The 18,116-nt window shown below is 41.2% G+C and overlaps 2 protein-coding genes across 3 annotated transcripts in view; one reads left to right on the top strand and one right to left on the bottom strand.

Annotated features, from left to right (window-relative positions):
- LOC124128861 overlaps positions 1 to 18,116 on the bottom strand; it is a 303,995-nt gene that overhangs the window by 270,823 nt on the left and 15,056 nt on the right. The gene's annotated exons all lie outside the window — the stretch shown is intronic.
- On the top strand, positions 1,883 to 15,841 carry LOC124128007 (protein HOS4-like). Of its 2 annotated transcripts, none has more exons than XM_048395604.1 (4): positions 1,883 to 3,586; positions 14,140 to 14,199; positions 14,658 to 14,744; positions 15,303 to 15,841. In XM_048395604.1, the coding sequence occupies exons 1-4, from the start codon at positions 2,194 to 2,196 to the stop codon at positions 15,698 to 15,700; spliced, it is 1,938 nt and encodes a 645-aa protein (XP_048251561.1). In that variant the 5' UTR covers positions 1,883 to 2,193; the 3' UTR covers positions 15,701 to 15,841. The 2 variants fall into 2 exon arrangements, with proteins under 2 accessions (XP_048251561.1, XP_048251562.1); XM_048395605.1 differs by having other exon boundaries at positions 1,890 to 3,586; positions 14,658 to 14,723.

Raw genomic sequence — 18,116 nt, 5'->3', positions numbered from 1 at the left:
TCAGGCTGACATGCAGAGTACTGACGTCGATTATACATGTATGTCTCGTCTAACAGGTGTGTTAGTGTGGCGCTACAATGCCATGCTCCTTACAGCACAGATAGAGTTTCTTATTCTCTATACCTCCAACATGGGGCGACTAAATGCGACAGCAGTCGACTATTGATGTGTAGAGTAAGACATGACCTTTTTATTACAGCATTCTGTATAAAGAGGATTAAAAGCACAAACAGCCTCCACATACTGACTTTGTCTCAGTGAAGCTCTTAAGGCTCAAATGCAGAGCCTCAGTCTCTGATGATGCATAGAATCTAGTTTTCTTTAAACTCACGTTTACAACCTCCACCATATACGATTGAGATGTAATCCAGTTTAGAGCGCTCTACAGTTGGGGGAGTGTTTTCTGATCTCCTCCCCGCTTTGAATCCCAAACGACTTTCAATGGAGCAAGTGGCTTCAGGCATTTATTTTTATTTATTTATTTTAGTAATAAATGTGTGGCAGAAAGGTCTTATTTTTGTTTCACCTTTTTCTTTTTTCTTTTTTTGGTAGCTTTGACATCATTAGGAAAGAAACTTACCTGAAGTCCATATGTCATCAAAAATAACGAAAAGGGATTCTAAAAATGGGTCTGGTAAATGCTTCAGGAGTTGATAATTAGTTGATAATATCAGTGTCTTTATAGTATGTTTCTTGAAAACATATTGCACCTGGTTTGAAATTTTGAATGAAGAATTGTAAGTCATTATATTTATTCCTAAGTACTCTACAGTTCCATTGTATTATATTTGATGCTTGAGTCTTGACGGCTCAAATGGTAATCTCTCATGTGAACATGAGCACCAAAGCGGTTGAGGAGACATAATCTCCGAGGATGAGAGGGCATCGGGTGTTTGATGGACATTTAATTTTTATTTCACCTTTTTCTTTCTTTTTTGATAAGTTTTGTTCTGCATTTGCTGGTTCGACATGAATTGTCTCAGTATCAGCCTGAAAGGGAGAATATGTCGATTCGGATTGATTGTCAGCGTGACAGACGAAGCTACAACAGGTTGATCAGACTTGACCCATGTCAACTCAGTCCGACACAGAACAGATAAGGAAGTTGTGGCAGATTTGGCTACAGCAGAAGAAGAATTTAGAATAAAAGTAAGCTGCCTGGCGACGGCAAAGCTGATGTTTCGTTCTTGTTTAGTTTAAGAACTTTGATTTCTGTTTGATAAAGAGGGCAGAACTTGGAAGTGGCCATGTGTTGCCCATCACAGTTTGAACATGTCAAATCTTGAGGACAATCTGCACTTTTATTGTTGTCACCATAACGATGACAAACCATGGGATGTGTGCAGGTTTTTGAAACCATGTCCACTTTTTTCACATTTAAATCATCGGAGTGTACAGGGGACATACATCTTCACTCCGATGTTGACATAACCAGCTTTAATTGAATTGGGAACCGGTCAACGGGCAAGTGAATAAATATGTGTTCGTTTGAACAGTAGTAGATTTATTATCCTTTCTGGTAAAACGTTTGACAGACTAAACTTGATTTTTGTCCCGGCACATTTCACCTGAAGAGCTCCACTGCGCAAACGTGTCACATTTTAACCTCCCCACAATGGCCATGAACAGATCTGGATATACCAATTTGATTGGTTCATGATCTGTAACTTCGATCACAAGGAATCAACATATGTATTAGCCTTATCAAACGAACTTGTATCCAAATGTCTTCGTTTGGAAACAGAATGATTGTTAGCCATGGTGAAACAGGGAGGGGGATTTTTGGGGGTGGGGGATTGGAGGAGTAAGGTATATGTGAGACTGCATGTGGCATAGAGACCTGGGTGTCTGCTACGGGTGATCAAAGGTATATGTTGTACATTGGACATATAGACCTGGTTGTCTGCTACGGGTGATCAAAGGTATATGTTGTACATTGGACATATAGACCTTGGTGTCGGTGATGGGTAATAAGTAAGTTCCACAGCGTTAGACAAAGAGAAGTAATTTACGCACATTATTAATGTTAAGGGGTTGGATCGAGATTAGTTAAAGTGAACAAGAAATCTAATATTTTTCAAGTTACTTCAAAAGTAATAATACTCTCAACACGAGGCTATTGTGGCAACATACTTGGTTTGTAACACAATACCCTGATGAAGGTACCTGCCTTATTTGTGTCTGTGGTGCCACATGTACGCACAGGAATTCCTGAGTTGGCTTTTTGTCAAACACTTCGGACTAAGCTCCATGTTGATCCAGCATCAAGTCAGTCTTCTCGTAACTGCGACGAGCTGCAAATATCTCTGCATGATGGAACTAACAAGAGTTGTATTCATCAGTCTTGTGTTCTTGTGTGGTGTCAGAGACGCACATGCTGACACCAATTTGACCGACTTGACTGGACAAGTGAGAGTCCTGACCGCAAGTATCCAAGCATGGAAAGGAAGAGTTGTTAATATTAAGACTGATATGAAAGGCCACTTTAGGAGGTGGGAGTCATCACTGAAAAATCAACTGACTGACACATTCATTCCTGCCCTGATAAAGCCTCTAGTGGAGCAAGCGATTACCGGCATCCTGAAAGAGTATAACATTAGGAATATTATGAGAGGACGTATTCTTGGTGTAGTTAATAGACTGAGAGTCAGTGTTCATTACACAAAAACACAACTTCGGACAGTAACACAACAGTTCAGACGTGTAGAAAGGGAAAGAGACAGTTACAAAGAAAGTATGTTTAAGCTTCGTAGCGAGGTGAACACAGACATCCACAGTTTACAGCTGCAGCTGAATGAGACGAAAGCTGGTCTTCGTGATGCAAACATGGTGAACAGTGTTCTTCAGGAAGATTTAATTACACTGAATACAAGCTGTGTGAAGAGAGAAGAGATAGAAGCGCACACCCATGATGAACAGTCATACAGGAAGGGATTGCAGGAAATGCAGCAAAAGTTAAAAACTGACATTCAGAGTTTAAACATTCAACAAAATCAGACCATTGATGACCTACATGATTCAAATCAAGTAATCACTGGTCTTACAGAGGACATGGTGATACTAAATACAAGCTGTGTGAAGAGAGAAGATATAGAAGCGCACACCCATGATGAACAGTCATACAGGAAGGGATTGCAGGAAATGCAGCAAAAGTTAAAAACTGACATTCAGAGTTTAAACATTCAACAAAATCAGACCATTGATGACCTACATGATTCAAATCAAGTAATCACTGGTCTTACAGAGGACATGGTGACACTGAATACAAGCTGTGTGAAGAGAGAAGAGATAGAAGCGCACACCCATGATGAACAGTCATACAGGAAGGAATTGCAGGAAATGCAGCAAAAGTTAAAAACTGACATTCAGAGTTTAAACATTCAACAAAATCAGACCATTGATGACCTACATGCTTCAAATCAAGTAATAACTGGTCTTACAGAGGACATGGTGACACTGAATACAAGCTGTGTGAAGAGAGAAGATATTAAAGAGGTCGATGTTACGGACAGGTCGCTGACTACATCGTCGTTGTCGCAGGTGTCATTCAGCACATCGCCCCCTTCGTTTCCTGGTGCTGCAGGAGGTGAGACTTTTAGCAAAGATTTCTCTCTAAACATTCCACGCGAAAGATGCATGAAATATCTTATTTCCTTTGAAAAAAGCATTAGTGTATGTCTTCAAACATGAATTTCAAACAATATATATATATATGCATACATACATACATCACATAAAGTTATGACAGATATCACATGATTCATAATACTCATCTCTGTGCTACATATTACTGAAACTGCACCAATGCACTCATATGTACACGATGTATAGTATACATATAAACATGCAGTTCACAAATACAGGCATGTAGCTTATACTAGGACTAGAATGTTTAATATGTCTACCGAATGTGTGGCACTCAGGTGACAGTAGGCATAATCTACTGTTACTGCTTGTCACTGCAGATCCTGCTGTAAGTGATCAAATACACGCCACTTACATAGTTTAGTATACATATCATACAATTATATACACAGTAATAGTGCCATATCATTTTATTCTAAACATAATCTCAAATGGAATAGCATAGATAAACCTACATAAATATGCCCTTATCTGAGCCATACTAGCATTACCTGTGCTGTGATATACTCTTAATTACAAACACACATGATCATGTAGGTATAATCATTACTGTACTTATACTAATGACTTTAACTACATTCATACACTCAAATCACACAATTATAACCTACACTGAACTAATGTTTACACTATACATGCTGTACTAAAACAAATATTATATCCTACATATTGTTTATAACTACGTATTAACACACACACACACACGCACGCACGCGCGCCCGCGCGCACACACACATATATGTTGTCATACTGTTTCATGCGAAAGAAAGTCATTATTCATTCGTTGGAAAGATGTCATCGCGTCAATGTTGCAAACAAAGGTAGCACGTTCGGATAGCATCATCTTCCCGAGGCATGATCGTCCACAAGTCAATTTATTAAAGTCTAGTTTCCAGCCCGATGAACTTTTGATCTTGACCTAGGGCGGCCTGTGCGGGGTCAATCCTTGACTTTTCTGCAGAACATATTGAACATATTGTCTACCCACGACTGACTTCCGCCAGTTTCCGGAATGACAATAACTCTCAGGCGTTCATTACATTGTAGACCGCCTCCGTGGTCTAGTGGTAGAACGTCCGCCCGGAGAGCGGAAGGTCCGGGGCTCGATCCCCGGCCGCGTCATACTAAAAGACGTTTAAAGATGGTACTTGTTGTTTCCCTGTCTGGTGCTCGGCATTAAGGGGTTAAAACAAGGACTGGTCGGCTCACAGTCAGTATACTGTGTCTGAGTGGGGTATTCTTGGTATCTCAGTGAGCTAGCACTATAACTCGGCATCAGTCCGGACTATTACAAGCAGACACACACACACGCACACGCGCACACACACACACACACACACACACACACACACACACACACACACGTCGCTATGTAAGTGCAATAATCTTGGACGCGGCGTTAAACACAATTTCACCTCACCTCATAACATTGCAGAGGACGCATTCCTACTCTGATCATAAATATTGCAGTGCAGCAAGCGTAGAGAGCTTACCAGCTCACGTGCACGGAGGAATGCTTGTGTGCAAGGTTTCGTGTGTGTTGATGCGTTAGGGTTTGGTTTTGAAGCCGTTTAGCATCTGTCTCTGGCAGTCTTGTTTTCAAAGCTGATCGTCCTTCTGATCATAATATCAAAAGACGGGATACCCAATACCCAGGTACATAGGTTAACGTCGGTATGAATACTCCCACCAATATTCATTACAATATAGAAAAGAGCGCATGACTCCGATAAAAACTAGAAAAGGTGCACGTCTCTTAAATAAGTTTTTAGTAATACGACATTTACACTGGGTGAAAATATACAGGAGCGTTCTACTAGGCTAACTATACTACTCAAAAGCAGTTAGGGAACACTGATATGTTTGCACTTAAAATAGAAAAAGGAACAGAAGACTGAGTAGTAAATTCAATAATGACCGAGTATACAGTAAGAAAGAATCATGAACAATCCATTACATTTCATAACGTGAGTGTCAGTGTCAGAGTTGGATTTAACGCTGCTTTTAACAGTATTCCAGTTACATCACGGCGTGTCAGCTTAATGTTGGAGGAAAGCCCGAAGTGATGCAGGTCTCAGACGTTTACCGCTTCGGTGAAACCCACGAGCACGGGTATGGTGCTGACAAACCTAGAAACATAATCGGGGCGAACCGGGATTCGAACACACAAACATAGGTTTCTGGCGTGCCCAAGGGACGCAAATCTGCACAGCCTTAGACGACTGGGCCACCCGTGCCCCCGAAAGAATCATGAACAACCCACTACATTTCATAACGTGGAAATCCAGGCCATGAGAGAAAAGTCAGTGACGAGTGTGTCCGCCCCTAGCAGCCACACATGCAACACAACGACGCCTCATGGATGTCACTAATGTCTGTAGTGTGTTCTGTGGGATAGCAGGCCACTCAGCCATTGAGCAAGCTGGCGCAGATCTTGAGGTGGAGGGTGGCTCTCTCTAACACGTCTCGTTAACAGATCCCTTACGTGCTCAATGGGTGCCATATCAGGATAATATGCTGGCCATTCAATGCGAGTAACATTGTTTTGTCCCAGAAAGTCAGGGACTACGCGTGCACGATGAGGTCTAGCATTGTCATCCTGGAAAACCGTCTGTGGGCCTATTCGATGAAGACAAGGGATCATCATTGGTCTCAGAATCTCATCCCTGTAGAGAACAGCATTCAAATTCCCGTTGATGACGTACAGATTGGTTCTGTGATGAAATGAGAAGGCGGCCCACACCATGACACTACTGGTGTATCATGTCTACTGTACAGTGTTAGATGTGTTAATGACGCTTCCTGACGCCATTAGAAACACGGGGCTGGTGTATCATGTCTACTGTACAGTGTTAGATGTGTTAATGACGCTTCCTGACGCCACTAGAAACACGGGGCTGGTGTATCATGTCTACTGTACAGTGTTAGAAGTGTTAATGACGCTTCCTGACGCCACTAGAAACACGGGGCTGGTGTATCTACAGTAGACATGATACACCAGTCCTGTGTTTCTAATGGTGGCGGGAAGTGTCATTAACACTTGTAACACTGTACAGTAGACATGATACACCAGCCCTATGCTTCTAATGACGGCGGGAAGTGTCATTAACACTTCTAACACTGTACAGTAGACATGATACATCAGCCCTGTGTTTCTAATGGCGGCGGGAAGTGTCATTAACACTTCTAACACTGTACAGTAGACATGATACACCAGCACTGTGCTTCATTAACACCTCGTGGTTAAAGCCATGTATGAACAACCTTTAAGGAGAGAACTTTTCTATCAGTCCCTTTTCGTATGCTTCACAAGTACCTCGGCACGTATTATTCGCGAAATGAAATACGTCTCTCCATCTTTTGTTTAGTTCTAAAAGTGATGTTAAGTTACTTTAATAACTCCTCACTGAATCTTATCGCTGACAACTATACTTACATCTAGTATCAATCATCTGGAGCATCTCGCTCTTCACCCACTCGATGTGCGTGCGCATCATGTCATGACACGTCCAACGCCCAATGATAAAGCAAAAATAATATTGCGGGTTACCTCATAATTTACGGGAATGTGATTTACTTCGTGCATGTGAGGCGGAAAGACTGGCAGTTAAGGCTAGGGGCACTCAGAGGTTGACAAACTCCTCTCCTCGTTGCATGGCTTATATGCGGCCTTAGATTGAATTCTCTCAGTCAGTGACTCACTATTAACTCAAATGTGTTACATCTGTCGCATAACTGACCTGCCATGCACGTGCTTTACATATCGTTAATAAACTATACTGTATGTCCGCCTGTAACAATGGCACACGACGTACCAAACTGAATCGTTTTGCTTCATTTTTCATTCATTCACAATCTGTCCTTTTCGTGAAGGCGCGCCCTATTAAAGGATTAAGGCATGCCCTATTACTATTAACTCAAGCTATTTCCAAGGGAAAATTTATACATGCATGTCAAAATGTTTCTACAGGACGTGGTCTTGTGGTAGAGCGTCCGCCAGGAGAGCGGAAGGTCCGGGGTTCGATCCTCGACCGCGTCATGCGAAAAGACGTTAAAAGATGGTACTTGTTGTTACCCTGTCTGGCGCTCGGCATTAAGGGGCTAAAACAAGGACTGGTCGGCTCGGAGTCAGTATACTGTGTCTGAGTGGGGTATTCATGTTAAACTGCGGCATGGTATCTCAGTGAGCTAGCACTATAAATCGGCATCAGTCCGGACTAGTACAAGCAGCCACACACACACACACACACGTGCATGCACGTCGCTATATAAGTGCAATAATCTTGGACGCGACGTTAAACCCAATGTCACCTCACCTTCTACAGGACGATGATCTCACTGTCTCACGCTCATTATTGCGGTAAACTTTCTTACAAATGTCTTGCATTCGGGGTTGAACAGCTTACAAAAGTCGAAAACTTACAAAATCTACAAGACCAAATGTGACATGTTATTGGCAATTGTTTAAAGAAATAGAAATGCATGTACTTTCTACTCAATTACCCATAAGGCATTACTTCAATGACCCACACATCCTATAGATTTTTCAGAAAACTATTACACACAGTTGAAAAAAAAAATGTTCAAGGGAGAATATGTTATTGCAGTAAGAGCATATGCCACCATTCAGTGCGGGCGCTACCCGTAGGCCAGGACATGCTTATCCTTTTCGCGAACACCTGGTGTCATCACTGATTTTCAGTGCTAATTCACATAATCTTTACGCTATTTGCCCTCTATACAAAATGGAATCTGTTTCGGCGGATAATCTAGTTTTGTTATTCTCTTGCATTGAGGGGGCGGTCGGGTAGCCCAGTGGTTAAAGCGTTCGCTCGTCACGCCGACGACCCGGGTTCGATTCCCGACATTGGTACAATGTGTGAAGCTCATTTCTGGTGTCCCCCGCCGTGATATTGCTGGAATATTGCTAAAAGCGGTGTAAAACCATACTCACTCACTCTTGCATTGACAATTTATATATTTGCAGTCACGAGTCTAGTTTCATCACTTGGCCTAGTTGGCCTTACCTCGATCGGCTCGATCGTTCGTTCGTGTAAATGTGGAAAAACACAAAGTAAAAAAGTATAAATTAAGAGGTGGATCCTTGAAATGGCAGTTAACCCGTGGAGACTTATGATATAGACACAATACTTTTGTTTTCGTGCTAAATACACTAGGCCTAGTTGCATGGAATGTTGTCGGCCATTTTCATATGGCGTTGATTTGGTTTACCATTAATAAAAACATTTTGCTAAACGGTGACATTTATCACCAAAGACATTCAGGTTTAAAAGCGCCCGAGAACGAATAATTAATTTAACTCTGGTAAACAGACATTGGGGTAGATGTCAGTAGTTTTTATATTTGTAGGGAAGTTGTCGAATGAAACGCGTTCAACGTAGCGCAGTTCTTTATTTCGGTCGAAGCCGAACGCTGTCTGCAGATCCGTATTTTCTTACAAAGACAGCACAGAGGGGTCTGTGAAAGGTATCTTTGTATGACACGCGGAGTGAGTGAGTGAGTGAGTATGCTTTTAGCAATATTCCAGCAATATCACAGCGGGACACGCGAAGTAACAAGAATCTGTAACAGGTCATAGACGGAAATTGATCAGTAAAAATCCTTCCGCCGCACATGTGTTGGGTGAGTTGGTTTAAACGCCGCTTTAAACATTATTGCAGTTATATCACGACGTGTCAGCTTAATGGGGAGCTAAGCCCTAAGTGATGCAGGTCTCAGACGTCTACCACTTCGGTGAAACCCACGAGCACGGATATGGTGCTGACAAACCTAGAAACATAATCGCGACAAACCGGGATTCGAACCCACAATCGCGCCCTATAGAAGACCGGGCCACCCGTGTAAACCGACAGACCACTTTACATCAGGCTCATCATTTTCAACATCGATGTCTCCGAATCATCGCCTCCATCGTCTTACACATCATTGGTACCCACGAGTTCTTCAACCGACAATCCCCTAACCGCATTCACATAGTCATTCCAATTATTTAAATAAATGTGAATTCAGATTTAGGATAAGGATTTGGAGAGCAAACTTTCCACCGTTCTGAGTCCCGTTTCAAAACAATTGTTTGCCTGATAACTCGGAAGATAATGTTTGTAGGACCGCACTGTCGATAGGTTTCTAACGCCCTGTAGAAATATAGAATCTGATCATGGATACAGGAGTTATAGTTGTTATATGACAGACGCGGAAATAACCACACATGATGAAACATTGTCACCTTTCTGCGTTCCATTTTGAAAAAACTCGTCTTCCTGATTGAATTGTCAGAACCGCATTGTCAAGGATTTTTTTAACGCCCTGTTTATATAGAAAATATTCTGATAATTGGTATATAGCAGGTATAGCGACCGTTCCGTCGCGCATATACAAAGCAGAATAAGATTGACACTTTCAGGAGAGTCCATTTGAGTAACATTTAGTCGCGTAAATATAGTTATCTTATTTATACAAAGGGACAGACAGACAGACAGACACGGTTGACCCAGTCGTTTTAGGCGGCACAATTCGCAGTGAAGAGTTGCGTCCCATGGGCGTGCAAGAAATCAATAATCGTAGGTTCGAATCCCAGCACTATACAATATTTCGTATTTTCCTCCCACATCAAGCTGACACACCGTGGTATAACCGAAATACTGTTACAAGGGGCGCGAAATAATAGTCATTCAGGATATCCTTTTTGACGATCCTTTATCGATAAATTACTAGTATATCAGATAACCAACGAGTCTTTAACCCACAGATTTAGCTCCTTCTTTACGGACTTAAGTATGCACATGTGTGATTGTTGTGACCGAGTTAAATAGCTGAGCGCATTCATCTACAATCAAATTTCATGTTCAGTAAAGATTTTGAAATAAGCAATACGAAATGAAACAGCGACAAGGCAACACTTCATCACTATGTCAGCGGCCGACATGTTTTACAAATACAACATTCAAAATGGTGGCTACCGTCGCGATAGCTTCGATGCTATGTTTGCTTGTGATAAGGTTGAGGAACTGGTCAGTAGTTCTTGGTAATTTTCCGATCAAAACACAAACATGAGTTCATGGTCTGATGGTTCTTAACAAGCCAAAATGATGTCTCATGCAGGGCAAGGGCCAGGCAAGTCGGGCTCGACCAGTTTAAAAATATGTTCCCATGGTAAAGTGAGAAGTGCAGGCTTGCAGTCAATAGATCGAGTCGTTACAGTCAATAGATCGAGGCGTTACAGTCAATAGATCGAGTCGTTACAGTCAATAGATCGAGTCGTTACAGTCAATAGATCGAGTCGTTACAGTCAATAGATCGAGTCGTTACAGTTAATAGATCGAGTCGTTACAGTCAATAGATCGAGTCGTTACAGTCAATAGATCGAGTCGTTACAGTCAATAGATCGAGTCGTTACAGTCAATAGATCGAGTCGTTACAGTGATTGATGTCATGAGCATCGATCCATGCTGAAGACATAGCCTACTTAATTTCTTAGGGCACCAACGCCCGAATCGAACAATTTTGTGACTGTTGTCGCATGGTTGGTTTTGTTGGTTTGTTGTTTAACGCCGCACTCAGCAATATTCCAGCTAAATAACGGCAGTCTGTAAATAATCGAGTCTGGACCAGACAATCCAGTGATTAATATCATGAACATCGATCCACGCAATTGGGATCGATGACATGCATCAACCAAGTAACCGAGCCTGACCATCCGACCTCGCTTCTTACGACAAGCATAGTCGCCTCTTACGCCAAGCATGAGTTGCTCGAGACCTTATTCTACTCCGGATCTATACGCGGAAACAATGCTTTGTCGCAGGATAAAGTATTGTCGGTGCCTTTGATCTTTTAGGGAAGCATCTTAGAATAAAAATAAAGTCATATTTTACGGACGGTGATGAGGTAGATTTCTTTAACCAATGAAGTAGGCTTAATTTTTTACCTCAACATGCAATCTGAGACGAAATAAGGTGAGACTGTAGTAAGACTTGTAGATCTAGTATCACTCCACACTGTATTATCTTAGAGTGATCGGCACAAGCAGTCGAGCGCCAAACTATGCCATGCTCCTAACCAGACACGTCACACTGACGTCATAGCTCGCCCCTTCGCCAGTCAAGGCGTTTCTTGCGTTTCTTGACTGGCAGTGGGACGTGTCACTCGTGTTAGGACGTAAACGGTGGGTAAGTTTTCCGCTTGTACTTCAGAATTTTGTTAGGAAATTAAATGAAACAAACATTGTAAATATTTTAAGATTGATGTACAACAGAATACATTTTGAAGGAATCAGGTGCTTGCTTCACACAATGTTTACACCCAGACGTTTGTTTAGCCTGTCACCGGGGATAACAAACGTCTGGATGTAAACATTCATACCTCGTTTCAACTGAAAAGCTTGTTCTATTTTAATCAGTATATTGCATAATATATGCTTGTAAGTTTGATCTCTGAACTAATAACAATTATTTACAACTGGGACTGAAGACTATATGAGATGATTCTAAATCTGTTCAGTCAAGTGTCGGATGTGTTTTTTCGCTCATATTTTTAAAACGTTGTCCTGCATCACAGAACGGCCAAATGTGTCAGCCATATTATTTTTACACTCAAGGCCTGCAGCTTTGTTCTTCGAATCCGGAAAATATTATCAGGAACAAATGTATTTTTGCATTGCTTTCGAGGAATTGCAAGGAAATGTAGAATATATAAGAGAAAATGTGCATGATTCTCATTATTTTATGACTAAGTTAGAACGGACGTTAAATGCGAAAACAATTTGGCGCATGTCACACGGGCAATCGGCATTTCAGTCTTATCACTTTATAGAGCCACATGTTTATTCCCTTCTTTACACAACCAAACACCCTATCAAACATCTTGTAGTGCCGGCGACAGTTTCTGCCTCAGATAGTAAGCTGATCTGTGATGAATGTACTGCCGCATCGCTCGGAATGCTGAATTATGACAGTGTTGCAAATGGTTTTCCTGACACTGAATTACTACTCTGTTGCACACGCGCGTAGTCAAGTAGACCTGTTGCTATTTTACATTGATTGTATATCATCAAGAAAATGTCATCACTGAAATATTAATCTGTAGCATGTCGTATATCGACGTTTGTAATACTGTGTAGCCCGAGACACCAAACGACGTAAAATGCACCAGTTTCCGAGTCTAGTTAAGAGAGTGTTTGTATTGGGGAGGGTAGGGACTAAAACATCAAGCAAAGTCACTTGGAACAACAAATAATTTACGTTAGGTCGCAGCACTCTACATTTAGTAGCCTGTTATCATCAATTGGCAAAGGCAATATGTACACAGAGAAACCATCAAGACAGTTGTCGATTTGACGATGTAACAATTGTGTAAAATGCCCATTGTCCACAGACGTTGAAATGCACGAGAAACATATTGGTGGGCGTCATATCCTGGTCAAAATATATATAAGGGTGTGCATCGATTCTCACTCGCAACAAAGACCTGAGTATTATTTAAATATGCAGTAGTAATAACATAGCAGGCAATGAAAATTAGAAAACAATGTTCAGTATTTGACCTGTATGAGCGAAGTAGGTTTGCTATTCACAGTATTGATACTCAAATGCAGATATTATGCAACAACGCACCAACTTGCGGGGACCATTTCATTGTCATAACGATTCCACCCACAACTAACGAAGTCAGACTAAAATACTAATCATTCCATAATTGAGAATTAAGGGTATGTAGCTGATGTAATACCATGTTGTAAAGTTCCAAAATAATAAATGCACATATTCTGTGTATTCTGTGTACAGCAATATAAACTAACATGTTTAGTCCTTAGTCCTCATAATGGTAACATATAAAACCCTAAAGAATGACATATGTCTACTAGCCTAGTCGTTGTGATATCTGAACTATTGGGATGTTTGGCAAGGAATATAGGACGAGTGCCAATTTCTATCGCTGATGTAGTAATGTTCATTTTTGTTGTATGTTGTAGGATTATATTATTATGACAACAAAATAACAATCTATTCAGTTCCTGCAACTTCAACCAAGAGAAGAGATATATCTCAGAAGTGATAAAAGCAATCTAAATCTAATAAATATAAGTGATTTCCAAAATTTGTCAGTCACCATGTTATGATATATGAATAAGCCTCCACTGCAACAAATGTATTATAAGTTAAGTTCATCAGTGAATAAATTTGAAAGTCACACATTTGTTGAAAGGCAAAAGCTTCTCTGAGGCCAGTAGTTATAATGTTTACCCTTCAATATATAGTTTTCTGAACAGCATATATGGGGGTTTTGGGTGGTGGGTAGCCTAGTGGTTAAAGCATTCGCCCTTCGCGCGGAAAAACTGGGGTCGATTCCCCCACATGGGTACTATGTGCGAAGCCCATGTCTAGTGTTCCCCGCCCAGATATTGCTGGAATATTGCTAAGAACCTGTAAAACCCAACTCACCCAACCCAACTGAACAGCATATTTTGTGTTTCAGCCTCGAGCGACCGGAGCCACGGAGAAAGGGCTGCACAGATGACGACAGTGACGACCCATGGTAGGTGGGAGAACCCAGCAGGTGGTAGATACTGTCACTGTCCAACTTTGTACGAGATGAGGTCACATCAACATGTAACAAATAGAAGCCTGAAAAAAAACTTCATATGAAGTCTCTACAATAACAAGCTGATAAATGTAGTCTCTTATTATTCTAATAATTTGAAACAAGTCAATTGTATTGCCAGTACCACCATAAGACTCAATCCAACAAGCCTGTACAGACGCGCGGCTCAGATGAACAGCAATCTCAATTTTTGTGTTGTATATTTATGATAGGCGTTTGAGTGATTTATTAGTCGCTAGACTACCTTATAATAATACCTCTACTAAGATGAACGGTTTTGAATTGGAATTCATCAGTCAAAATAGTAAAAACCTAAACTTTGTCGAATATCTGATATGTATAATGCTTATGTGGTTTGTATTGTTTTCTAAACAGCATGTTCTGTGTTTCAGCCTCGACCGACCCGAGCCAGACCGCGAGGACAGCAGTGACGACCTCAAAAAAGCCTGCTACACAGGGTAGGTGGGAGAACCCAGCAGGCAGAAAGCCCACACTTTAATCCCTCCAACAATTAACAAGCTGGGGTATAGACCCGTGAGGGTTCTGACTTGCGTCTTGCATGTCATCGTATCCCAGTTGTGTCGATCGGTGCTCATGTTGTCACCCACTGGACTGTCTGTCTGTACCAGACTCCGCCATCTTATTGCTAGACTACTGCTGAGTGCGGCGTAAAACAACAAACAAACAGACTGACATCCTACAATGTCATGTCTTATAAGATCTATCTAATATTTCCAAACAGCAACTGTACTGACAGTATCATCTCATAAAGCTCAGTCCATCAAACGTTGACACTCGCCATCCACACACAGAATAATGTTACAACAACTGGATGTGACAGAAAGATTTTAAACATTGACCACATAATCCTTGATTACATGAACCAGCTGTCGTCCTTCCCCTTGATCCTTGTGTTGTCAGCCATGTTGGAAGTGGTTGATGACGTACCGTGTCACGTGTCACCACGTTGAGGTGTGAACCATGTAGATGTATGACGAAGATGTCTGGAAGTGTACAGAGTTTACTTTGTGTTACAGCGACTCCATCACCAGCAGACTGCTGGGACCTCCATGACGCCAGCAGCGACGGGAACCTGGAGGAGGTGAAGCGGATCCTGTCTCAGGGCGTGGACGTCGATTGTAGGAGGTGGAGGAGCTGGACACCGGTGATGAGGGCAGCATACATGGGACACAGAGACGTGGTGGAGCTCCTGGTGAGTGAAGGGGCCGATGTGTCACTGGTGGACGGGGACGGTAGCAACACCCTTCACTTCGCCTGTGTGGGAGGACACTTGGAGACGGTGAAGTTTGTGCTGTCTCTGCACGTGGTGGACATCGACGCCAGGGACAACTACGGGCGGACGGCGGCCGACGAGGCGAGACTCGGGGGACATACGCGAGTGTTGGATCTCCTCGTGTCCCGCGGCGCTCAGTGACGTCAGTGTCGTGTTTGTGTGGACGGTGGGGGAGACCTGACAGTGACGTGGTGTGCCGTTCACGTCGTCGTGTGTACATATGTCTTTATTTACGTGAAACTGTTAGTTGTTTTTGGAGATGAATAAAACTTGTTAAAACTTTGTCAGACATTTTGTCATTTGTTGTGTTTGGAATTTCGCATCATCAGGTAAGAAAATTGTTAACTGAGTGTAAATAGAGATGATGTGTGATTGGTATGTAAACACCGCACCTCGTGATATGTTCATGCATTTCGTCATGTTTCTGTGTTAGTTTTACGCCATAAGTTTGTAATTAATCGTGAAAAAACACAAAAAACCTGTTTGTTTACATCTCGCTGCACTCGGTGACGTCAGACCGAGACGAGGTTCGCCCAGCTGACGTGGCGCCAAATGTACAATGACAGTGACGTCACACTGTCGATGACGTCACGGCATTCCGGCTTAGGTCTAAACACTAAAGCTGCCGGCTGTTTTCTCTGCTAAATACGATATCGGTAATTCTCAGGGCGACACAGTGCTGGCTTCGCGACATATGCAAGTACAGCACAGGCCTCATGTGGGCGATATAGATTAACAAATGGAGATGTGTTGCATATTATTGCTGCTGAAATTTAAAAAGAAATATTTCTGATTGGCGAGATATTTATTTTCTCTCTCCCATTTCACCATTTCAATCAAGCTACTTCCCAGCGCGTGACACCTTCTTTACACTCTCGTCTTACGACTGACCAGCGTTCCCAGATGAATTCAGAGCTATAGATAGGGTTTGGGTTATTTGTTGTTTTTCACCCAGGGGCAGGATGCCAGAGGGATATATATTTCCCTCCTCTTTCAAACCTCACTTTGAAGTCGAATAAAATTCAAAATACATCAGACACGCAGATACTCGTCACAGTTTTGTATACTGTGAACTTTCCGCCATATTAGATAGTGATTACAAAATCACGTTTCACATGTAGCCTACCGGTAATGAGACGCCTGTAACATTACGCGTATTACAAATTTAGCTGTGATACATACATCCTTGAATTCCTCATACATTTTAGAATCAAATGACACATGGTCTCTGTCACCAATACAAAGTGCCGAGATCAAATCAAGCAAAATAAGTTAGGTGTGAAAACAACGCTGTGCTCGAAAAATTGCATTTGTTTGAAATGTAAACAAAGCTAAATACATATTTAACAGTGTAGCATTTTCCCCTTTTTTAGCTATCCATTCGTCTATTCGTTCAGAATATGCATGGGAAGAGAATTATAGGAAGAATTAGGGAATTAAAAATAGATACATTGCTATGATTTGATATTTTTCAACAGAAATTTCTTGGGAGTGTCAAAGTTAATATTATAAGTTCATATAAACAACTTCCATGAACAGCCGTTTCATTTTATTTTAAAACTTTAACTGAATTTATTACTTTAACCAAATGGATATTTTGCGTTAAAATATACGCAGACATTTCCAGGAGAATTGTCTTGGTCTTGGAATAGTTTTTTGAGGTCGTTTGATAAACACATGTACAACTGTGATATCTAACGATTCGCAGGTGCGCGTTGTCCCAAACGATTTACGAATTATTCCTCTCGTTTTGTATTATACAATCAAAATGTTCATCTTTTTCTAAAAATTGTGATCACAGGATATTAAACTAATTACTTTATTTCTCCAAGAATTGTAAAAAGTGATTAGGGGAGGTAAATATATATTAATCAAACTACCAGTGTCGTCTTATTCCGACGCTGTCAAAGACATAAAACCAGCCATGACATCAAATAGAACGGTGTCATGTGTTTAGTATTTCATTACATTTGATCACAAGGCTAGTACTCAATTAATAATGGTGCAACATAAGCTAAATTACACTTGACCAGTCAGAAAAATGTTGTGATCTAAGGACTAATTTACAGCTTAGATAGGGCCATTCATTTTGCTATTACTTCTTTTTTGATTAAATAAGTTTCATCATTACTTACAGTAATATAAGGGAGTATACAGTTTCAATATCGATATTTGTGTTGGAATAGTTTGGTTACTCGTGAACAAAATACCACGAAAATATACTGTCCTTACCCACAGCTAATGCTCACCAGGTGACCTGAGTTTAAATAAACTGGAACGAAGCATAGCGGAGTTATGCCCCTTTTCTTTTTACGTGTGTAACCTCTCTGTCGCCTTTTGACGTCATAGAGAAAAATCAGTTTTCGTCATTTACGGCAGGCTACTTTTTGCATTGAATGTATGTCAGGCAGACAGACAGACATACACACAGACAATTTATTCAATAAAATCCACTGGCCCAAAATACATACATATGCAGGAATACATAAAGCCTGCGCAAAATGACATTTACATTATTTACATGTTTTTTTTATTCTTATAAATTCGCAGTGGATTA

This window comes from Haliotis rufescens, unplaced genomic scaffold, assembly GCF_023055435.1.
Source record: "Haliotis rufescens isolate VD_foot unplaced genomic scaffold, xgHalRufe1.0.p SCAF_14, whole genome shotgun sequence".
NCBI lineage: Eukaryota > Metazoa > Mollusca > Gastropoda > Lepetellida > Haliotidae > Haliotis > Haliotis rufescens.
Note: the sequence above shows the minus strand (reverse complement) of the source record. Positions and strands in the feature narration are given on the sequence as shown.